The sequence below is a fragment of the Lithobates pipiens genome, unplaced genomic scaffold (genome assembly GCF_037356315.1).
Source record: "Lithobates pipiens isolate NorthernLeopardFrog02 unplaced genomic scaffold, aLitPip1_a1.2 Scaffold_1, whole genome shotgun sequence".
Taxonomy (NCBI): domain Eukaryota; kingdom Metazoa; phylum Chordata; class Amphibia; order Anura; family Ranidae; genus Lithobates; species Lithobates pipiens.
Window position 1 is genome coordinate 129,910,410 of NW_027507685.1, and position 24,639 is coordinate 129,935,048.

The 24,639-nt window shown below is 46.9% G+C and overlaps 1 protein-coding gene across 2 annotated transcripts in view; it reads left to right on the plus strand.

Moving 5' to 3' along the window:
* Positions 1-24,639, plus strand: part of PNPLA7 (patatin like domain 7, lysophospholipase) — a 620,671-nt gene that overhangs the window by 98,197 nt on the left and 497,835 nt on the right. For both annotated transcript variants that reach the window (XM_077476726.1, XM_077476735.1), the window contains one exon: positions 19,031-19,113. In XM_077476726.1, coding sequence (XP_077332852.1) covers positions 19,031-19,113 — 83 coding nt within the window. The remainder of the gene's footprint in view (positions 1-19,030; positions 19,114-24,639) is intronic.

A 24,639-nucleotide genomic window follows, 5' to 3' on the forward strand; every position in this document is an offset into this window, starting at 1 on the left:
TTTCGGAATCATAACTACGTTTGCCGTCAGAAGATCCAGGGTAAGAGGACAGCCTCTCTTTACCGAGTTGTACATAGCCACCAGATGGGGCGTCACAACTGGTGCCAGTTTCCTCTAATATAGCGCGGTATAGCCGTCCGGCCCGGGTCGCTTGCCCACCTTAAGTTCTTTTATAGCTTGTAGAACCTCCGAGGGTTGAATGTCCCTATCCATAAGGGCGACATGGGCCCCGGTCAAGGATGGGAGCGAAAGGCCCACGAGAAAGTCCGCCTCTGATGCCGCATACAGCTTCGCTAGACCAAACCCAAACTCTTCTAGAACATGCTTCGGGTTCCCGGGAAAAGGACATTGTTGCGATCTCTCAGCGTGATTGGGGTTATTTTGGGGGCAAATATTCGGAGCCTGTTGGCCATCATGCGAGTCGGTTTATTTGCTTTCTGGTACCATCGCTAATGGACCAGCGGAGTACCCGCTCAGCCCCCTCAGTTAGGCACAGGTCAAGCTCAGATCTGATTCGTTCCAGTAGTTTGCGGTTGCTCGGGGTAGGAAACTGTTTAAACCGCTCGGATATATCTGCCAGTCGGGACTCCAGCTCCTTTTGTTTACTCTCTCTAGTCTTCTTACGGGCCGAGGCTAGGCCAATTATACGTCCGCGCAAAACTGCTTTATAAGCCTCCCAGAGGATCACCGGCGAGGTCACTGAGCCCAGGTTTTCCCGAAAGTACTCCTCAGAGGCCTTAATAATTTCCTCTGTAGTGTCTACATGAGTAAGGAGCGAGTCGTTCATGACCCAAGGAGAAAGTCGGGGTCTATCTAGGATAGAGTGGCAGACAATCAAGACAGGGTCGTGGTCAGACCACGGTACGGCCAGGACTGAGGCCGCTACCACCAGTGGCAAGTGTCGTCTAAGCATAAACATGTGGTCAATCCGTGAATGCACTTGGTGGGGGTGGGAAAAATGGGTGTAGTCTCTGCCCTGCGGATGGCATTCCCTCCATAAGTCAACTAGGTCATGGGATTGTAGGGCTCGGGTGAATAATTTGGCGCTCGACGTCGGACCATTTTTCTCCGGCGGGTGTTTATCTAATTTAGGGTTAAGAATTAGGTTGGAGTCTCCTGCCAGTAGAAGGGTGCCCTTGCCATGGGAGGCCAGCAGCACGCAGACATGGGTCAGAAAGGGTCCCGGGCTAACATTGGGGGCATAGTACGTCAGTATGGTCACTTCCGTGTCATGGATAGTGCCTTGAAGCAGTAAATATCTGCCTTCAGGATCAGCTATCTGTTTAGCGCATCTAAATGGAGCTGACTTGCGGAACGCCACGAGAACCCTGCGTTGTTTGGTTCGGGCATTAGCCAAAAATACCTGAGGAAATTGAGCATCAAAATACTTAGGATGAGAGGTCTCAGAAAAATGTGTCTCCTGTAAGCAAGCAATATCAATGTGTTGTCTGCGAAGAAACTTAAAAACTTTAACCCTCTTGTGGGGGGAGTTCATTCCCTGAACATTCAGGGACAACCACTTAATCGTCATTGGTAGAGTAGCAGAAAATCGCTTACCTGGAGCCGAAGTGCACACCCCGCGCGGCCGAAGGAGAGAGGGAATAAGGAAAGAAGTAAAGAGGGGGGTGGGGAAGGAATAGAGAGCATCATCATAGCATGGAAAGTAGAGACATGCAATGCTAGGTACCAATAATTATTACACAGCAAGATTGCTATCGGTCGTGGGACAAAAAACCCACTACGCGGTTGGGAGTTGGCTCGAGCAGAAGTCCGAGCCAAGAACCAACACATGGGGGAGCGGTGGTCCGTCGGAAACCACCTGACTTAACATTAACAATTATTGCAAATGTCAAAGAACCTGACAACAGTGGCATAACAGCATGAACAATAAAACAAATCATCAATAAAAATAAACAGAAAAATAATTCTGACATAAGGAACAGAGAACCCGTAAGCTAAGGCCTGAAAAATTGCTGCGATTAGACGGTAAGTCTCCTGTTCCAAAGAGGGAGGGAAGAGAAAAAAAAAAATAAAAACAAAAAAAAAACAAAAAGCAAAACCCCAAACCTCCACAGGCAACCTGCAGCTAGTACCGTCTAAGTCAGACATTAAAAACATATGAACCCGTGAAGCCAAAAAACAAAAACCTTGGGACGGGCCGAGGGCCACGCCCTTTCTTGAATGAAACCGTCTACGCATAGGCCCCTTGAGTAAGAGCGTAAAAGCAGGATAGTAGTCACGGTAATAGACCTCCTGGACTAATAGTTCCTGGGTAGCAATGGGGGGCCCTGCTTCGTAAGGTCGTGCGTCATGGGTCACTACCACCCATTACTTTGAGGGCCAAAAACAAAACAAACAAAAAAATGAAATATTGGGTGAGGGCGGTGGACAAAAATCTCAAAAAAAAAAAGGGGATTGGGCTGTTGCGACTGGGGGGAAGAAGACAGTCCTACCCTGAGTGAAAACAGTGCTCATAAAAATGATGGGCTATAGTAGACCAAAGTTGTGGGTAGCCCTAGTCCATCCAAGATGTAGAGGGGGGGCTCAGCGTGGCTCCCATTTGAGTCACGATGAAGGATATATGGATACCTCATTGTGTTAGTCTGGGCGCCCAAATTGTGGCAAACTTTCTCGCTACCGGCCCGCAAAATGCGTGGCGGCAGTGGGTAGAAAAGAAAAAAAAAAAGGGGGGGGGGAAAAAAAGGGGGGCAGTCAAACAAGTCAAAACAGAAATGCGGGATTCTTACTGTCTTCTAGCGATGTCCGCCCGAGGAAGCCTCTTGGAATTTCTGAGCCTTGAGAGAACGGAGGGCTTGAGATCCATTCTGAGAAGATTGTGAGGATCGCATTGGGGCTCTGGAAGGACCCGGGCGGGCCACAGCAGCCTCAGGCTGAGAGGGAGGAAGGTCAAACTGAAGTTCCTGGAATTGCCGTTGCAGGTCTGGCAGGGAGGAAGCGTGAAACTGACGACCCATGTGGTAGAAAGAAAGTTTAAAGGGGAATCCCCACCGGTAACTAATGTTCCTGGCTTGTAAGATTTGCAGATAGGGCTTCATATTCCGCCTCTTAGCGATAGTGACCGGGGAAAGATCCGCAAACAGTTGAAGGGGGTTGCCTTGAAAAGATATGTCAGGTAATTCCCTGGCGGCTTGAAGGAGTCGCTCTTTGGTTCTGTAGAAATGAAATTTTATTATTACATCTCTGGGCGGACCTTCCGTGGGCTTGGGAGCGAGGGACCTGTGTATGCGGTCGAATTCAAGGCGTTCGGTCGGGCTATCAGGTGCGAGCTCTTGAAAGAATGCAGTTGCTGTTCCCTGAAGGTCTATTATGGTCTCCGGGAGGCCGCGGATTCGGAGGTTGCCCCTGCGGGCCCTGTTTTCAGAGTCCTCAAGTTTATCCTGTAGAGTAATGAGTTCCGCGTTCAGCTTTTCTACCTCCTCCTCGTGACCCTCTAGCACCGTGGTCGCCAGGTCCATCCTCTCCTCCAGATGATTTGTGCGGTGTCCCAATTCCTTAAGGCCCCTCACCAGTTCTGCAGATAGTTTACGGGAAGCTGCGTTGATCTCGTCTCTCACAATAGTGCGGAATTTCTGTAGCAGGGCGTCGGAGCCCATGTCCGCCAGGCTCGTTAAATTCGAGGGGAATTGGGACAGGCTATCGTCCGAATGTTGGGTGGTGTCATCAGGTTCTGGGGGTTCGGGCGCTATCTTGCCTTTCCCTTTCACCTTCCCCCGGGCAGGAGATGCTTTCTGTTGTGATCTGTTACGGGGGCGATTCCGGGGCGTATTATACATACCCGCCGCTTGCTCAGTAGCGCACGGCCAGGGCAGTAGTGGCAGTGAAATAGGACTGGGTATGCCTTATATGTCAAGTGGTATTTTCTGACGGCGCGACACTAAGGGACTACACTGTCATCCTCCTAGCGTCCGTGCATACATCCCCACACAGTTTTGTCAGTCACTCTCAGGGCCCTCCAGGGCCACTGACATGTATTGGGTGCTGTAAGTTGCAGAAGGTTGCTGGGGGGGGCCAGGTCTAAGCCCAGGGAGCATAGGGTGCCTGCAGTGTTATGGAGGGTGTACCAAGATGGCCGCCTACCTCTGCCTCTGGGTGTATTTCTTCTGAGCTTGCTTCTCAGCAGGGTTGGGCTGGTACCTCCGCGCTCGGGCCTCAGGCCGAAGGGGTCCACGCTGACCGCGGCGAAACGACCACCGTAGCGTTCGCGCCATCCAATACTCCAGGGCGGAGGCTTCCGCGCCTCCGCAGGCCTCAAGATGGCGGCCGGGACTCGGAGTGCTGAGTAGGCCGCAAGCCTGATCGCGGGCCCCGCGGGTGCAGACAGCGGCCAAAATAATTCTGTCACCTCCTGCCGCTATCCCCTAACAACACTGAGTCTGCCGCCGGCCGAGAATCGGCCCGATGAGGGCGGATGGCGGCAGATAGAGGATTAGGCCGGCGGAGCTCAGCTAAAGCACGTCCTCCCCTTGCTGCGTCCGGCCACGCCCCCGGCCCCCTTGAACTTTTCAACCTTTTGCCACATTTCAGGCTTCAAACATAAAGATATAAAATTTTTATTTTTTGTGAAGAATCACCAACAATTGGGACACAATTGTGAAGTGGAATGAAATCTATTGGATATTTTAAACTTTTTTAGCAAATAAAAAACTGAAAAGTGGTGCGTGCAAAATTATTTGGCCCCTTTACTTTCAGTGCAGCAAACTCACTCCAGAAGTTCAGCGAGGATCTCTGAATGATCCAATGTTGTCCTAAATGACTGATGGTGATAAATAGAATCCACCTGTGTGTAATCAAGTCTCTGTATAAATGCACCTGCTCTGTGATAGTCTCAGGGTTCTGTTGAAAGCGCAGAGAGCATCATGAAGACCAAGGAACACACCAGGCAGGTCCGTAATACTGTTGTGGAGAAGTTTAAAGCCGGATTTGGATACAAAAAGTTTTCCCAAGCTTTAACCACCTCAATACAGTGCAGTTACACCCCCTTCCTGACCAGACCAATTTTCAGCTTTCAGGGCTCTCACACTTTGAATGACAATTACTCAGTCATCCAACACTGTATCCATATGAAACTTGCGTCCTTTTTTCCACACAAATAGAGCTTTCTTTTAGTGGTATTTAATCACTAGTGGGTTTTTTATTTTTTGTGCTATAAATAAAATAAAACGTACATTTTGTGAAAAAAATGCCTTTTTCTTCGTTTCTGTCATAAATTTTTGCTAATTAGTAATTTTTCTTCATAAATTTTGGCCAAAATTTATACTGCTACATATCTTTGGTAAAAATAACCCACATTAGTATATATTATTTGGTCTTTGTGAAAGTTATAGAGTCTACAATCTATGGTTCCAATCACTGAAAATTGATCACTTCTGATCAGGCCTTCAGTACATCAGGTGTACCTAATTTCTTGAGACTTTTAACTAGTCAGGAAAGTACACATACCCCCCAAATGACCCCTTTTTACAAAGTAGACATCCCAAGGTATTAAGTAAGTAGCATGGTGAGTTTTTTTAAGTTGTCATTTTTTCCCACAATTCTTTGCAAAATTAAGATTTTTTATTTTTTTTTACTAAATTGTCATATTATCAGGTTATTTCTCACACACAGCATATGCATACAACAAATTACACCCCAAAATACATTCTGCTACTCTTCCCGAGTACGGCGATACCACATGCGTGAGACTTTTACACAGCCTGGCCACATACAGAGCACCAACATTGATGTAGTACCTTCAGACGTTCTACGAGCAAAAATTACGCATCTCATTTCTCAACCACCTATTACAATTTTGAAGTCCCTGGAGTACCAGCACAATGGAATTTCCCATAAAATGACCCCATTTTGGAAAGCAAACACCCCAACGTATAATCTGTGAGGCATAATGAGTCTTTTGAACGGTTCATTTTTTTCCAGAAATTTTTGGAATATGTGGAAAAAAATTAAAACGCATTTTTTTTTTTACACAAAATTGTCAATTTATAAGATATTTCTAACACATAACATGTATATAGCAAAAATTACACCCCAAAATACATTCTTCTACTCCTCCCGAGTATGGCGATACCACATGTGTAGGACTTTTACACAGCCTGGCCACATAGAGAGGCCGAACATTGAAGTAGTACGTTCAGGCGTTCTAGGAGCATAAATGACACATCTCATTTCATTCCTACCCATCACACTTTTGAAGGTCCTGGACCACCAGGACAGTGAAATTACCCACAAAATGACCCCATTTTGGAAAGTAAACACCCCAACGTATATTCTATGAGACATGGGCTGCAAATAGGTACTCGGGTACTCTGATGGACTGTGACAGGTACTCTGATGGACTGTGATTGACAGGTACTATGAGGGGTGGTGACAGGTCCTCTTTATTGGGGGGGGGCAATCAGTATGTTTGGTGTACACTGTATGCGGTAACGAGATGTTACCGCAATCTCCTCCTCACACACGATCGGTGTGTGAGGAGAACCCGGTAACATCCCGTTACCGCGGTTTGTTTACATTTTAGTGATCGGCTGTGAAAGGATCACAGCCGATCACGTGGGTAAACAGCCGGCCAATGGCTGTTTACCAGCGTCGGTGACGAGCAGTGTTCCCGGGGAACACGCCGCCACCGACGTGCACGCGCAGCGCGCTTGCGATCGCGCGCATGCGCCGTGCACGTTCGGGGTGTGACCATCTGTGATCGGCCGTGACTTCATCACGGCCGATCACGTGGTAAACAGCCATAACGAATGGCTGTTCACCCCCTTCGGTGACGAGCGGTGTCTCCGTGACACGCCGCCACCGAAGAAACAGGGATGCGCGCGCACGATCGCGCGCATTCCCTGTTTAAACGGGAGGCCGTCATATGACGGCTTCCCGCCACAATAGGTGCGCCGCCTGGCTGTCATTTGACGGCCGGCGGTCAGCTACTAGTTAAACATCCCAAGGAGCACTGTGCAAGCGATCATTTTGAAATGGAAAGAGTATCAGACCACTGCAAATCTACCAAGACCTGGCCATCCCTCTAAACTTTCAGCTCAGACAAGGAGAAGACTGACCAGAGATGCAGCCAAGAGGCCCATGATCACTCTGGATGAACTGCAGAGAACTACAGCTGAGGTGGGAGAGTCTGTCCATAGGACAACAATCAGTTGTACACTGCACAAATCTGGCCTTTATGGAAGAGTGGCAAGAAGAAAGCCATTTCTCAAAGATATCCATAAAAAGTCTTGTCTAAAGTTTGCCACAAGCCACCTGGGAGACACACCAAACATGTGGAAGAAGGTGCTCTGGTCAGATAAAACCAAAATCGAACTTTTTGCCCACAATGCAAAACGATATGTTTGGCGTAAAAGCAACACAGCTCATCACCCTCAACACACCATCCCCACTGTCAAACATGGTGGTGGCAGCATCATGGTTTGGGCCTGCTTTTCTTCAGCAGGGACAGGGAAGATGGTAAAAATTGAGGGGAAGATGGATGCAGCCAAATACAGGACCATTCTGGATGAAAACCTGTTGGAGTCTGCAAAAGACCTGAAACTGGGACGGAGATTTATCTTCCAACAAGACAATGATCCCAAACATACAGCAAAATCTACAAAGGAATGGTTCACAAATAAACGTATCCAGGTGTTAGAATGGCCAAGTCAAAGTCCAGACCTGAATACAATCGAGAATCTGTGGAAAGAGCTGAAAACTGCTGTTCACAAACGCTCTCCATCCAACCTCACTGAGCTCGAGCTGTTTTGCAAGGAAGAATGGGCAAGAATTTCAGTCTCTTGATGTGCAAAACTGATAGAGACATACCCCAAGCGACTTGCAGCTGTAATCGCAGCAAAAGGTGGCTCTACAAAGTATTAATGCAAGGGGGCCAAATAATTTTGCACGCCCCACTTTTCATTTTTTTATTAGTTAACCACTTGCTTACTGGGCACTTAAACCCCCCTCAGTCCCAGACCAATTTTCAGCTTTCAGCGTTGATGCACTTTGAATGACAATTGCGCGGGCATACAACACTGTACCCAAATGAAATTTTTATAATTTTTTTCCCACAAATAGAGCTTTCTTTTGGTGGTATTTAGTTACAGCTCGGAGTTTTATTTTTTGCTAAACAAACAAAAGAAGATGCAAAAAAAAAAAAAAAAAATCATGTTTTAATAGTTTGTTATAAAATTTTGCAAACGGGTCATTTTTCTCCTTCATTGAAGTGCGCTGATTAGGCGGCACTAATAGGCTGCATTGGTGGGCACTGATGGGCTGCATTGGTGGGCACTGATGGGCTGCATTGGTGGGCACTGATGGGCTGCATTGGTGGGCACTGATGGGCTGCATTGGTGGGCACTGATAGGCATAGTTAAGGCGGCACTAATAGGCACAGATAAGGCGGCACCGATGGGCACAGAAAAGGCGGCACTGATGGGCAAAGATGGGCACAGATAAGATGGCACGGATGGGTGGCACGGATGGGTGGCACGGATGGGTGGCACGGATGGGCACTGATAGGTACCACTGATAGTTGGGACTGATGGGCACTGATAGGTGGCTCTGATGGGCGGCACTGCTGGGCACTGATGGGCGGCACTGGGGTGCAGCACCTTTGAGGCAGATTGTGGGCACTGTGGGTGGCACTGCTGGGTGGCACTGCTGGGTGGCACTGTGGGCACTGCTGGGTGGCACTGACGGGAGGCACTTACTTTTTATTAGGGTAGCACTGCAGGGGGCAGGTGGGCACTGGCAGGGGGCAGGGGGCAGGTGGGCGCTTGCATTGCTGGCCGTGATCGGGACTGATGTCCCGATCACGGCCGCCGGTGATCGGCTTTTTTTTTTCTCCTCGCGCTGTCAGCGCGAGGAGGAATACTAACCGGCTCCGTTATATCACCTGATCATCTGTCATTGGCTGACAGCTGATCACGTGATAAGGGGTCGGGATCGACCCCTTGCACGGATCGGTGATCAGGCGAGTCTCATGAACTCGCCGATCACAGAGCGCGCCGTGCGCGCCCCTCAGGAGGCACGCAGGCCGCTCGTACACAGGACTACGTCAATAGACGTAGTCCCGGAAAAGGAGATCCGCGCTGTAGCCGTCATTTGGCTATAGCGCGGATCTCAAGTGGTTAAAAAAGTTTCAAAAATCCATTAGATTTCGTTCCACTTCACAATTGTGTCCCACTTGTTGGTGATTCTTCACAAAAAATAAAAATTTTATATCTTTGTTTGAAGCCTGAAATGTGGCAAAAGCCTGAAAAGTTCAAGGGGGCCGAATACTTTTGCAAGGCACTGTATATGTTTTTTTTTTTTTTTTAGCAAAGACCCTAGACAATACAATGGCGGCCGTTGCAACTTTTTTTCTCCCATGGTATTTACGCAGCAATTTTTTGAACACGTTTTTTTCAGAAAAAAAAACATTTCAACGTTTCATGCTTTAAAAAAAAATAAAAACCAGTAAAGTTAGCCCAATTTTTTTTGCATAATGTGAAAGAGGAAGATACACTGAGTAAATAGGTACCCAACATGTCACGCTTCAAAATTGCATACGCTCGTGGAATGGTGCCAAACATTGGTATTTAAAAATCCCCATAGGCGACGTTTTACATTATTTTACTGGTTATATGTTTTAGGTTACAGAAAAGGTCTAGGGCTAGAATTATTGCTATCGCTCTAATGTTCGCGGCAATACCTCACATGTGTGGTTTGAACACCGTTTTCATATGTGGGTGGGACTTACGTATGTGTTCGCTTCTGCGTACGAGCTCACGGGGACAGGGGCACTTTCAAAAAAAAAAAAATTTTTTTTTATTGTTAATTTTACTTTTATTTTTTTAGTTTGACACTTTGAAAAAAAAAAATTTGATTACTTTTATTCCTATTACAAGGAATGTAAACATCCCTTGTAATAGGAATATGGCATGATCGGACCTATTTACAGTGAGATATGGGGTCAATAAGACCCCACATCTCACCTCCTAGGCTGGGAAGCCTAAAATAAAAAACAAAAAACGATTCTGGATTCCCAGCCAAGGCGGTGCTGTTAATTTGAATGCAGAGGCCGGGCGTGACGTCATAACATCACGCCCGGCCACCGAACGATCATAGAGACTCCGGGGACCATCTCGTCCGCCGGAAATCTCTGATACCATCCGGGGGCCGGCGGATCCTGTGACTGACTCACCGATGGAAGCAGTGAGTTGGTACAAGCACCAGAGGGCGGTGGGAGCACCGCTATGATCGTTCTTATGGTGCAGGGAATCGCCGGCTGAAAATGCCGATATCTGAATGATGTCTGTAACCTCAGGCATCATTCAGATATAACACCACAAAGCCCACGACGTTATATGACGTAGCTTGGGCACCAAGTGGTTAAGTACCGTAGTTTGTCGCCATTCCACGAGTGTGTGCAATTTCAAAGCATGACATGTTAGGTATTTGTTTACTTGGCGTAACATCATCTTTCACATTTATACAAGAAAATTGTGCTAAGTTTCTTTTTTCCAAAAAATTGTGTTTGAAAGATCGCTGCACAAATCCATGTAACATAAAATATTGTAATGATCACCGTTTTATTCTCTCGGGTAACTGCTAAAAACATATATATAATGGTTGGGTCACAGCTGGGTACCCACACTTGCAATGATGGCACCACGGAGAGGAGGGGGATAGGAGCGAGGCTTCGGGGCGGCTGGATCGTGGGATAGGCGAGTTTCTGTTTATTAAAAGTCAGCAGCTACAATTTTTTTTTGTAGCTGCTGACTTTTAATAAACTGAAAAACAAGTGGAACACCACTTTAATCAAGCAGCTAGCATCTTTAGAAAGAAGTCCATAATGGCAGCCCCCTTGCTCCTCTCTAGATAGGTTCACTTTAAGGAAGAATTTGTCTAATGGAAAGCTGTAAGATGTTTTTAAATCATGACTCTAGGCACAACGAAGGATTAGATACGTATATATGACGATAATGTTGTGTAGAGTTGTAAAGCCATGCCTTGTTTTTGTGCTAATGTTACATTCCGATCCCCTGCTGCCTCTGTTCTTAGTGACTGGTCCTTGCTGTAAGGTCCAACATTTCCAACAGACTGGGTGGAAAAAACCTGGCTCTGGCAATCCTTCATGGAAAGTGTGTAATAAACAGGCATGGGCTTTCCAGAAGTACTTATATTTTTGTAATTGCCCCACTTGTTAGACTACAGTGCTTTTGCTAGCAATAGTGACCATTCATATAAGTTAAAATTTGCAATGTCATACCTGGACCCTTGTGTTTTCAAACAGAAACAGAAAAGGAACATGGGGGAAAAAATAATTAGATCCTATTTGGAGATGGAGTGGCTTGAAGTATCACGTACCCGGGCCATTAGTCTACGCCAAAATGGTTTTACCTATACAGTTAATATTAATATTGGGGGGGGGGGGCGTGGCCTGCATGGGCATGTGCGCGGTCCCACATCACGGAGCTCCCGCTGATCATCCTACACCGATCCTGCTCCCGCTGCTGATCCGGATATACACCGACACCAGTCACGGGCTAACACATCCATGAAGCTCCTGGGTGGTATCCTGCACTGCACGGACCCGTGATGACCCGAAAAGGGTAGAAAGACACAGCGGCGGCCGATAAAGGGACCCATGATGGCGACGATCCTCCTCAGCCTCAGAGAACATCACGAGGTGAGCGGTAAGCCACACAGCACACATAAGCAGCAGGGGAAGGAGCAGCCCAGGGACATGTTCTATTACACACAGAGACTACAGAGAGCTGGCTGCTCCAACCCCCCTCTTCACAGGCCCAGGCGCATGGCACAACAGGGAGACACAGCCCTACAGCACTAGATGATACGCTGCCCTTGCATTCCTCCCCTGTGCCCACACCTGACAGGTGTGATATGCTGCATGATGAACAACAGCAACCCACTCTGAATGAAATACTGTGCACAGTACAGTGATGCACTGCTTCAGTAGATGGTCTGAAAGAGCAGTTTGGGGGTCTCACAGAAACAGTATCCCTGATTAGACAGGACCTCCAGAAATTCAGGAAGAGGACCACGGCTGTGGAGGGACAAGTCGGTGAGGTGGAGGACCAGTTGCCCCCGCTCGCCAGGGACACCAGATCAGCTTTGCAGTGAGCGGCGCAAGCCATCGCTAAAACAGATGACATCGAGAACCGCCTAAGGCGGAACAATGTCCGCATTGTGGGACTCCCCGAAAAAGTTGAGGGCAAAGACCCTACCACGTTCACGGAGCAATGGCTGCAAGATATCTTTGGCAGAGAAGCATTTACGTCACTGTTTGCTGTGGAACGGGCGCACCGCACTTCTCCCCGCCCACTCCCCCCGGGTTCCCCGCCACGGTCCATGCTGGCATGGCTCCTTAACTACAAGGACCGCGAGATCATACTCAGGCTGGCGAGGGAGAGAGGCTCTGTTCACTTCAACAGAACAAAAGTTTCATTCTACCCTGACTTCTCTGCTGAGGTGCAAAAGAAAAGGGCTAAATTCGCTGACGTGAAGAAACGCCTACAAAGAATTCAAGTGCCATATGCAATGCTATTCCCAGCTAAACTGCGAATCACCGCCAGGGGTCAGACCCTTTTCTATGAATTTGCCCCAGATGCGGCATCATGGCTGGATCACAACGTACAGGACTTTCGGAGGCACCTTGACGATGACAGGGAAGCTTGACCACAGGAAAATATGTTTGATGAGGTCGGTAAGCATTCCACTCCGTTATTTACTTAAGCAGGACACTTTACATTCTGTTCCTATCAGTGTTCTGAACGGGCTCTGACACAGCACAAAGCACCTGGTGAGTTCTAGGCTACGGTGCTGGAGCTGTCTGTGTTCCCAAGCTCCTACGATCCACCAATGGGTCCCGGTTGCAGGGACCAGATAGTTGGTGTCCGGTTAGCACAAGTTTGTTTTACTGTTACGGGATAGCAGGGGTGGGGAGGCAGTTTGCCCATGCCCCACGAGAATATGTGATGACAACCCTACAATTCCCTGGTGGATTATTTTTCACAATTATTGTTTTTGCGCAATTGAGCTATGCTCAGAAACCAATGATCCCTAGCTACATGCGGCGGACTCTGCCATCCGGTCGGTATTGAACCAAACATTGCCTAAAGGAAATGAGTACACTTTTGGCAGACGGTGCTGCCCTGCTGCTCGGACGAGAGGCTGGTTGGCCTGCACGCCGAGATTGTACTGTCACGCTGCACTCAAAATGGCTACAGCCCAAATTGTGACTTGGAATGTCAGAGGTATACATGACCTGCTAAAGCGCACTATGATGAACTCGTGTTTGAAAAAGTTTCACCCGGCCATTGTGGGTTTGCAGGAGACTCACCTCACTGAAGATACGGTGGGCCTCCTGCAATATTCCTGGGTGGGCAGGGCATACCACTCCACTCACTCTGCATATTCCTGTGGAGTGAGCGTGTTGGTTCATAAGTCCCTGGCCTACCAGGAATTGGACTCCGTAATAGATCCCATGGGCCGATATGTGTTTTATATATGGTAAACTGTTTACACTGAAAGTGATTATTGCATTTATATACGTGCCTCCCCCATTCTCTAGAGAAATAATGCAGATTCTGCTGTCGTACTTGGTTGACAAACCTGATGTTCCAACTATGATTATGGGTGACTTTAATGGCTACTTGGACCCAAGAATGGACAGGCATCCTCCAGTCCAGCCCCCGCTGGGAGGCAGGGGCACTATTTTGCGCCGACTGCTGTGGGAGGTGGGCTGGACAGATGTCTGGCGAGCAAAAAACCCACTATCTAAACCGTTCTCCTGCTTTTCTAAAACGCATGGCACACTTTCACGTATTGACCTCTGTGTCGGGTCCCCACACATTATAAGCATGGTCACTAGGGTGGAGTATTTTCCCAGGGGAGTATCAGATCACTCTCCACTGGCAGTGCATCTGGTTACTCGTGCTGTGGTGCAACTGCCCAGAGTCCCCTGGAAACGTAACGCCTCTGAAGCTTTTTACATCTCATGACAGGGTGGTGGGACAAATGGAACAATATTTTCACAATAACCGATCACACCCAGAGGTCACAACGACATGGGATGCCTTTTAAGTCATGCCTCAGAGGCATGTTCATATCTGAGATCACTGCTATAAAGCGTAACTCTTCAGCCCTTTTGGAGCAGGTGGGAGACCAGGTGCAGCAGCTTGAATTATTATATGTCACAGACCCTTCAGACTCTGCGAGAGAAGCGTGGATATCGGCCCAGGACTCCCTGGAGCGGTTGAGATCCTCCTCAGCGGAGCGAAAAAGGTTTTTCACTGAACAAGCCTTTTTACGAGGAGTGGGAAAAGACTGGTCGTTTGTTGGCTAGAATTGCAAAATCCCAACAAGCGTCCCCAGCCATAGGAGCCATTCGCTGTTCCACTGGGAGACTGGTGAACGACCCTGAACAGATAATTACTGAACTAGCTTCCTTTTATGCTGACCTGTATAAACCAGGTGAGGATTATTCAGATACGATACCCTTACCGGTACTGACCCGTCAGGCATGCATGGAGCTGGAAGCTCCGCTTCGGCTTGATGAATTATGGGAGGCAGCTGCCTCCTTTCCTACTTGTAAGGCATCGGGAGAAGATGGGATCCCGATGGAGGTCTACACCCAGTATGGTGAGGTTATTCTGCCTAGGTTGCTGGAGGTTTTCAACTCCTCCTTCAAATCAGGGTGACTGCCACACAGTATGACCAGGGCAAATATCATATTGCTACTTAAACTGGAAAAGGACCCGGTGGACTCAGGATCCTACAGGCCCATTTCGTTACTTCAAAGTGACGTGAAATTACTGGCCAAGGTTCTGGCCATGAGGGTAAACAAGATCATTCTGTCTATCATACATTCAGACCAGGCAGGCTTCATGCCGCGAAAATCTACCGCGACCAACATTAGACTGTTATTTTTGAACATGCAAACCCTGAGAGATGTGGCTGGTCATGGGGCACTGTTGTCTCTTGACGCCAATAAGGCATTCGATAGTGTCAGCTGGCAATATCTCTGGGCTGTACTGTCCAAGTTTGGGTTTGGTCCTAGATTTGTCGCATGTGTGCGGTTGCTGTATGCCTCTCCACAAGCTACCATACGCATGGCGGATAGGATGTCACATGCCTTTGCGCTGGGCAGGAGAACTAGGCAGGGGTGCCCCCTCTCTCCCCTGCTTTTTGCACTGGCTATTGAGCCTCTTGCTGTACAGGTGAGGGAATGCCAACAGGTCAAGGGATTTGGGTATGGCAACTTGCACGAAAAAATAATGCTCTAAGCCGATGACATGCTCCTCTTTTTGGAGGACGTGGACACTTCATTGTCTCGTGCAATGTCCCTTATCACAGACTTCGGCCATTATTCGGGCCTTACCATCAACTGGTCCAAGTCTGCACTGATGTTCCTGGATGGGCCACAGGGTCTGCATCCGGACCTTCCCTGTCCTGTTCCCATAGTGGACTCCTTTAAATACCTAGGCGTAAATATATCCCCAAAGCTGACTGACTACAATAAGCTAAACATATACCCTTTGTTGTCTCGGTTCAGGGATAAAATAAACATATGGAATAGACTCAAGATGTCCCTAGCAGGAAAAACAAACCTTATCAAAATGATTTTGATGCCCCAACTTCTTTATTTGCTGCATAACACACCAATAGTTGCCCCATTGAAAATATTTAGAGTGGTTAATTCCCTATTCAGACTACTACTCTGGCACATGAAACCCCCCAGGATCAAACTGGAACAGTTACAATATCCAAAGGAGGGGGGGGCCTTGCACTCCCCAACCCTTGGGTATACTACTTAGCTGCACAATTGCAGCATCTGATAGGAGCTATGGCTCCATCTCCTGGGGGCTCGTCAGCTAAACTTCTGCTGATTGGCACAGGAGCGGAATCGGTATCAGAGGGGTTGGAATCGCAGGCCTTCCAATGGCCTAACAAACAAATGCCCACATACACGCTTCTTCACAAAGTGTGGAACAAGGTCAAACAATTGCAAAATGTCACGGGGTACACTGAGTATAGCCCAATATGGGGAAACAAATCATATGAGGAATTGGCCAATCTTCAGCAGGGTCCCAATGGCGCCTCCTAGGCATCACTCATCTCAAACACATCTTTCAGGATGGGAAGTTGATATTGTTTACAGACATGCAATCTAAGTATGCACTACCTTCCAATATGCTCTTTTATTACTTACAACTGCATCACACGGTTCAGTCTCAGGGTGTCGCAGTAGATTGGGTACAGTCCCCTACCCCTATTTTCCACATACTACAAAATGCAGCAGACACAAATGGGATAATATCCCAGTGCTATCTCATGCTGGTCTCTTCATTTTTGGAGGGGCACCCCATGAGGGCAGCTTCTCAGTGGGAGGCAGATCTGGGCCCCATCTCAAGAGAGCAATGGGAGGAGGCCTTCCAGGCTGCCAACAACTGCTCATTAAACGTAGCGCAAAAATATCCCAATTGTACATCCTGCTGAGAGTGCACTACACTCCAGTTAAACTGCATAAAATGGGCAAATTGCCGGATCCAATGTGTGGCAAGTATAGGACAGTACCAGGTGACCTAATACATCTCCTGTGGCGGTGCCCCAAACTCCATAGGTATTGAACGGGGGTGCTGGCCATGCTTAATGGAGTATTCCAAACTCAGGTTCCCCTTGAGCCACTGGGGTGTCTCCTGGAGGTGTTGGGGGAAGCAATTCCAGAGGAGACGACAAGGGTGGCTTTCGCCAGAGCATTGTTTCAAGCCAGAAAGACAAAACTTCTGAGCTGGAAATCGGCCACACCGCCGACGGTTAAAGCATGGATTCAGCATATGGGCAACACTCTCATCATGGAGAAATATATATATATATATATATATACCAGCATAGACGGAATCCAGGGAAATTTGACAGGCTGTGGGATGCGTGGCTGGACACACCAGGAATAAGCCCTAGAGAACTGGTACAGATGAGACTGCTTAGAGGTTTGTAAAAGATGCGCTTAGGTGGGCTACAGATTAGTCACCAGGGCGAGGTGAAGATGCTAGGACTACCGAGACAATACCAAAAGAACGAAGGGCTATGTTAAGGGAAAAAGGAGGGGAACAAAAGAAACCATGGTTCCACATACCTCTATAACAAATTGTATTCTCTTATGTATGTATGCCGCATTGTGACTTATGTTTGGGTAACTGATGAAGTGATGCGGATGCAGAATATCACGACATGTATCTATGATGCTGTATTGTGTTTCAAGAGCAATAAAAACCTTTTTGATGTTAAAAAATAAAAATAAAAAATTAATATTTGGATTCTAACATACTGAAAACTGTTATCTTTGCCTGACCTCTTTACTACTGTATATCAGGATGACTCTTAGCACAGATGGCATACAACAAAACAGCAAGCATTTTCATTGCATTATGGTCCTGAACAGGCCAACCAGGCTAACATGCTGTGCGATGGACTAGTTAAAATGGCAGCCCAATGTGGTACACTCAGGTGTTGAGACTTTCCATCCCTAGATTTGCCCTATTTTGCCAATCACAGGAGGGAGAACTCAGATCTTTCAGTGTAAATTGTGTCTTCCTTCCTACTATCCATGGTGGGAGGTGTGGGCAGGAAATCTGGTATGTGATTGGAAGGGACTGTGACCAACCACATCAGGTTCTTCTTTACCTCTGCCCCCACCCTGGAATGCACGTAACTGATAGAAAAAGATTATTAATGCCTATTCAATGCTGTTTGTTTGTACGAGACCAAGGAATGTGGTCAGAATGCTTATATAAGCAAATGCAGCAGAGAGCTGACTCTCAGCTTGTTGCCGCTGTGTCAATCAATCTGTAGACCTTATAACACTGAGCTCTTGTGAAAAGAAAAATCGATAAACAGAAGTGATTGTACTGTGTCCTGGAAGAGGACATATTGGTGATACCTCCCTGCTACCAGAAGCCGTAAATTATTATTACTTTGTATGACTGACTGATGAGGCTTCTTGTTTTCTGAGGAAGCTCAATAAAATCACATAGTGACTTGCACAAGACATTTAATCTTCTAACCATCAGGTGCTTCAATTTTTAGTAGCTATTTAACAGCATAATAATGTACTAAATATGATTCATTACAATGCACAAAGTTCATGAGTTTATCCTTTATAATCTATCCCCGGCTTTCCTAAATGGTGATATCACACCTGTAATAATGTGAGAGATCTGACTTACATTCACATATATGCCTTATATTTGTACACGGTTCTATTAATCTTTTTGATGCATGATGGCACATCAAAAAAATTTAAGGTTTTTTTAAAAAGTTTATTATAGTCACACTGCAGTGCAGTTTAGGTGTCTAATCAGGCACTATTGAAATGAATGGTTTTCGTTTTTACATGCGATGTGTTTCTGTACAGTATAACACATGGATTATTTTGTGTAGGCATAACCAGGGCCTAAATTCTGGAAATAGTAAGGGTGGTTCAGGTTATATGTGTGGAACCCAGTCACACATAGCCCTTGTACACACGATCGGAGATTCTGACAGAATGTGTCCGATCGGAGCGTTTTGACGGATATTCCGACTGTGTGTGGTCTGCATCGGACTGTTTCCGTCGGACCAAATTTTCCAACTTGACAAAATGCTCCGATCGGACATACTCCGATCACGTGTAGAGAATTCCGATCGGACAAAGTGCCACGCATGCTCAGATCAAATTCCTACACCAAAGCTATTGGCTACTAGTCTGAACATAGTCCCGTCGTAACGAAATAATGTCATCACGTTCTGAGCGATCAAATTTTCCGACAACTTCGTCCGACCGTGTGTATACAACAGTTTCGGACAAAATACGATGGATTTTGTTGTCGGAATCTCCGATTGTGTGTACAAGGGCATATAGTTATGAATTATAAGGGCTTTAGGGAGTTTTATGGAAGACTTAGGCTATGGTAGCTGTAAAATGGTTGGGTTGTGTGAGAGTCCATGTGTAGTCATTTACATCACTGCTCTCCTTTTCTAATTGCAGAACAGCAACAGCCGGAGGTACCGCGTTACCGTTTTAGAAAAAGAGACAAAGTGATGTTTTATGGCCGAAAGATTATGAGAAAGGTAAGACTGCCTTGTGTAAAAAAAAAAAAAAAAAAAGTAAGACGTACGATATTTGAATAGCATAAACCAAGAATAGGCCCTATTAGTTCTACCGGGGGCTGGACAAAATACGGTTAGGCCCCTTTCACACTGGGGCGGTGCGGGCGTCGGCGGTAAAGCGCCGCTATTTTTAGCGGCGCTTTACCGTTGTTTTAAAACCACCTTGCTAGCGCCCGAAAAAGGGTTAAAACTGCCCGCAAAGCCGGCGGTATAGCCGCGCTGCCCCATTTGATTTCAATGGGTAGGAGCGGTGAATAGCACACCATCCAGCTTTCACACTGGAGTGATAGGGGTAGTTTTTTTCAGGCGCGATTTTTAGCTCTGTATCGCCTGAAAACCGCCTCGGTGTGAAAGGGGCCTTATAGAACTTCTTTAAGACCCGTTCATACCATGCTAGTCCATTGTGGTGCGTTTAATGCTTTTAGCATTTAAAGTAATACTAAAGTCTTGTGGTGTTTGTTATTTTTAACAACAAAAAAAATATGTTATACTTACTTGCTTTGTGCAGTGGTTTTGCACAGAGCAGCCCAGATCCTCCTCTTCTCAGGTCCCTCTTTGGTGCTCCCGGCCCCTCCCTCCTGTTGAGTGCCCCCACAACAAGCAGCTTGCTATGTGGGCACCTGAACCGAGCCACAGCTCCCTGTGTCAGTTCAGACATGGAGCCGTGGCCTGGCCCCGCTCCCTCTCTTTCCTCATTGGCTCACTGACTTTGACAGCATTGGGAGTCAGTGGCGTTTTATTGCTGTCTCAGCCAATGAGGAGGGAGCAGGAAAGCCGAGTCTCTCCTGCAACATTGCTGGATAGAGAATGGGGCTCAGGTAAGTATTAGGGGGGCTGAGGGGGGCTGCTGCACCCAGAAGGTTTTATATCTTAATGCATAGTAGATTAAGATACAAAAAACCTTCTGTCTTTACAACCACTTAAGGCAGCCTATTACTTTGAATGTGCTGCCAGCGCACCACAACAGACTGAAAATTGCCAAAAGTAACAAAAAAAAGGGTAAAAAGTTGGAAAAAAAATAGAGCTAGGAAAGGACTTCTAGAGAAAAATGTCACCTCATCTGGTTTAAATCCGTAGAAGGGCTGAGGGCTGCAAGGAGTAAGTGGGCCAAAAAAAGCCAGTTTTGCATGTCTGACGTATACCCTATGCCTTTGTACACACGGTCGGACATTCCGATGGACAATGTCCGATAGGACCGTGTTGTCGGATAATCCGACAGTGTGTGGGCTCCATCGGACTGTTTCCATCGAAGTATCCGACGGACCAAGTTTTCCAGCTGGGCTATAAAATTTTCTGACAACATGATCCGATCGGACTTTGTCTGATCATGTGTAGAGAATTCCGATCGGACAAAGCGCCACGCATGCTCAGATCAAATTCCTAGACCAAAGCTATTGGCTACTAGCCTGAACGTAGTCCCGTCCTAACGAAATAACGTCATCACGTTAAGTACGATCAGATTTTCTGACAACTTTGTCCGACTGTGTATGCAACAGTTTCGGACAAAATCCATCGGACAAAATCCGACGGATTTGGTTGTCAGAATGTCCGACCGTGTGTACAAGGGCTATTGGTAATTACGATGAAGGGTCAAATTATTTTATTATTATTAATCCTGTGGAAACTTGTGCTGAACAACAATAGACCTAAACACAATAATAATTTCACTACAGACGGAAAGACCGCTAAAAACGCTCAGTGTGAAAAATGTTCCAGGAAATACATATCACGTGGTCTTTCCTACAGTGTAAAACATGTCAGGGCTGAACACGTATAATGAGGCAGTAAGGAGGACATATCTGGCTGTGATTTTGTATGACTGAGCGATGTCTAGCAGCTGTCACTCAAGTGTGACAGACTACATTCATTTTATAGGTAAGCCACTTGTACCAAAATAAGCTGACATGTTTTTGAAGATGCATATTCAAGGGCCTTTTTTTACTTATTCTATCATCACTTGGTGAATCATCCGTTTGGAACAAGCATGCTTGAATCAGGTGACAGAAGACATTATGAGGTTGATTTACTAAACCTGGAGAGGGCAAAATCTGGTGCAGCTGTGCATGGTAGCCAATCGGCTTCTAACTTCAGCTTGTTCAGTTTTGACAAAAAAAAAAAAAACCTGGAAGCTGATTGGTTTCTTTGCACAGCTGCATCTGATTTTGCACTCTCCAGTTTTAGTAAATCAACCCCTATATGCAAATATCTGTTCTAGGTTAGTGGCTCACTAAGTAATGAAACCAAATTGAAATTCCAATCAGAATTTGTTATTTAGTATTGGATAGAGTAAGGAAGATTAGAACTGCTTGTTGTTTCTGTCTGCATCCCCATTTGAAAGATTTACCCTTCTTCAGGAAATGAGCAAAGATCTTCCCACTTCTGGGACAGAAGTAGTCACTTTTATGGGCAGCAGAGGCCATTTTGAAAAACATAGTACTTTGAATAAATCTTTTATCATCAGAGACAGATTCTTTTATGCTCAGAAACAAATCGAAAATCTATCTGCTAAACATAATTTCTTCTCGTGTTTTCCTGCTGCCACTTGGTGATGGTTATAACTCATGTAGGAGTAATAATTTCACTTTAAAGGCCTTTCATAATTCTACTGGGAATTGGCTGACAGAGAAATAAGTGCTCTGTTTACTTTGATGTACAGCATTAGGAATTGCTATGTGCTTGCAGATTTTTCTGCTTTTTTTAATGTGTTTTATAAACACAGCAATAAATATGTGGAAATAATTGTAAAGTGACAATGTCACAAAAAATGCTAGAATAAAAGGTTTCCCTACAAAAGAAACAAAATACTCACTTTCCAGTTGACCACAGTACTGAACACTTCTTTAATGAAAATAAATCATCCGTCTGAGTATCTGTTTGAAACCGATACTTTCTGTTCTGTCAGTCTCCTGTGTCCTACAATAGTTTGCTCCAGTTTGTATCCATACATTACATCCACCAATCCCAAGAGTTGGGAAGCAAAATTTGCCACATTTTCAGCATCTGACTTTTGAAATTCGTAAAGCTGAACTGCAGTCAAACAACTAAATGCACAGATTAAATACATATAAATAGGGCTGTTTTGCCTGTCAAAGCCTTTTTATTTCTGTCAATCCAGTTATCAGTTTTACACAGTTATGTCACGCAGCACAGCCCTGACTGGTCTGGGAGAAGACCCGGTTTTTCTCTGTGGCTGTTTAGTAACAGTTAGGCCTCTGTCACTTGACTGATCCGTTCAGGTCCACCTGACGTTTTTTTAGGCGGACCTGACCGGATGCTCCATAGAGGTCTATGGAGCGTCGGATGTCAGCGGTGACATGTCCGTTGACATCTGACCCGCTCCAATCTGAAAAAGTCTGACGGAGGAAAAAACTATTTTTCCATCCGTCATCGGATCGGGTGACGATGGATTCTGTGGTCCGTTGTCATTCGATCTCCCATAGGGGAGAGCGGTGCTCTGACAGGTCCGTCCCTGCACAGTGTGCAGAGACGGACCTGTCATCTGCCTGCTCAGCGGGGATCAATGGAGCGATCCCCGCTGAGCAAGCAGATGTTCACAGGGCGGATCATCACGGATCCATCCCGTGTGAAAGGGCCCTTAAGGGTCTTGTCCCTCTCCCAGCCTGTAAATGGATAGTGAAAAGAGAAGCAGCATCGCTCCATCTTCTCCTATGAGCATGGTTTTTGTGCTGCTTCTCCATGTCCCAGTTTGACCTCTACTGTACAGAAACTGCAAAGGGCTGAACCAATCAAATTCTAATACTTCCACTGCTTGGATTTAAAAAATACATTCAAAGAGGAAATTCACCAGGCTATCAAAAAATAAGTCCGCAGCTACATAAAACGCAAACTTGGCGGAAGCAACTTTTTTTTCCCCCCATACTGGCCACTTGAATTTTGGAGCCAGCTGCCACTTCCTGAACACTCACAGCACCTAACAACACACGCATGTACACCCACATGTATACAGATACACACGTACAAACACTTGCATACAGACACACACACACATACAAACACATGCTTTCACAAGACACATGTACACACGCATACAAACAATGTTTTGATGCAGTTTTTGAATTGCGTGACCTATGAAAAACATACCATAAGCACAGTAAAATCGCGATAGTTTGCGGCACCATTATCGGCACCTTTTCTGTCGATAACACCATTTTTAGGTCAGGGGTTGACAAATTTGCTTTGAATTTAGGAGCCAGTTAAAAAGTTAGGAGCCAGTTGTTTTTTTTTTTTTGTTTGTTTTTTTAGAGTGGTATGGATTGTCAGCTCCCGGGGTAAGGCCACTAATTTTCACCCCCTATCTCTAACTCACAATGGAGCACCCAGTCAATAACTCCATTGAAGCGCTGTTACATCAGGATTATGGGCTGACCAGAAAGAGTAAGGCTGGCAACAGATGGAACTGGCTGGCACTGGCAGGTGGCACTGGCAGGCACGTGGAACTGCCAGATGGCACCGGCAGGTGACACTGGCATTGGCAGGTGACACTGGTTGGCATTGGCAGGTGACACTGGTTTGGAACTGGCAGGTGGCAGTATTGGCACTAGCAGGTGGCACTGGTGGTGGCACGTGGCACTGATTGGCAGGTGGCACTGGTTTGGAAGTGGCAGGTGGCCCTGGTTGGTGATGGCAGGTGGCCCTGGTTAGCGGTGGCACTAGTTGTCACTGGCAGATGGCACTGATTGGCGGTGGCACTGGTTAATGTTGGCAGGTGGCACTGGTTGGCGGTGGCACTAGTTGGCACTGATTGGCAGTGGCACTGGCAGGTGGCACTGATTGGTAGTGGCAGGTGGCACTGGTTGGCACTGGCAGATGGCACTGATTGGCAGTGGCAGGTGGCACTGATTGGCGGTGGCAGGCACGTGGAACTGCCAGATGGCATTGGCAGGTGACACTGGTTGGCATTGGCAGGTGACACTGGTTGGAACTGGCAGGTGGCACTATTGGCACTGGCAGGTGGCACTATTGGCACGTGGCACTGGTTTGGAAGTGGCAGGTGGCCCTGGTTGGCGGTGGCACTAGTCACTGGCAGATGGCACTGATTGGCGGTGGCACTGGTTGGTGTTGGCAGGTGGCACTGGTTGGCGGTGGCACTAGTTGGCACTGATTGGCATTGGCAGGTGGCACTGATTGGTGGTGGCAGGTGGCACTGATTGGTGGTGGCAGGTGGCACTGATTGGTGGTGGCAGGTGGCACTGGTAGGTGGTGGCAGGTTGCACTGGTTGGCACTGGCAGGTGTCACTGATTGGGGGTGGCAGATGGCACTAGCAGGTGGCACTGATTGACGGTGACACTCGGCACTGGCAGGTGGCACTGACTGATGGTGGCACTGATTGGCACTTGCAGGTGGCACTGATTGTCACTGGCAGGTGGCACTGATTGTCACTGGCAGGTGGCACTGGTTGATGGCAGGTGGCACTGGTTGGTGGTTGCAGGTGGTATTGATTGGCGATGGCACTGATTGGTGGTGGC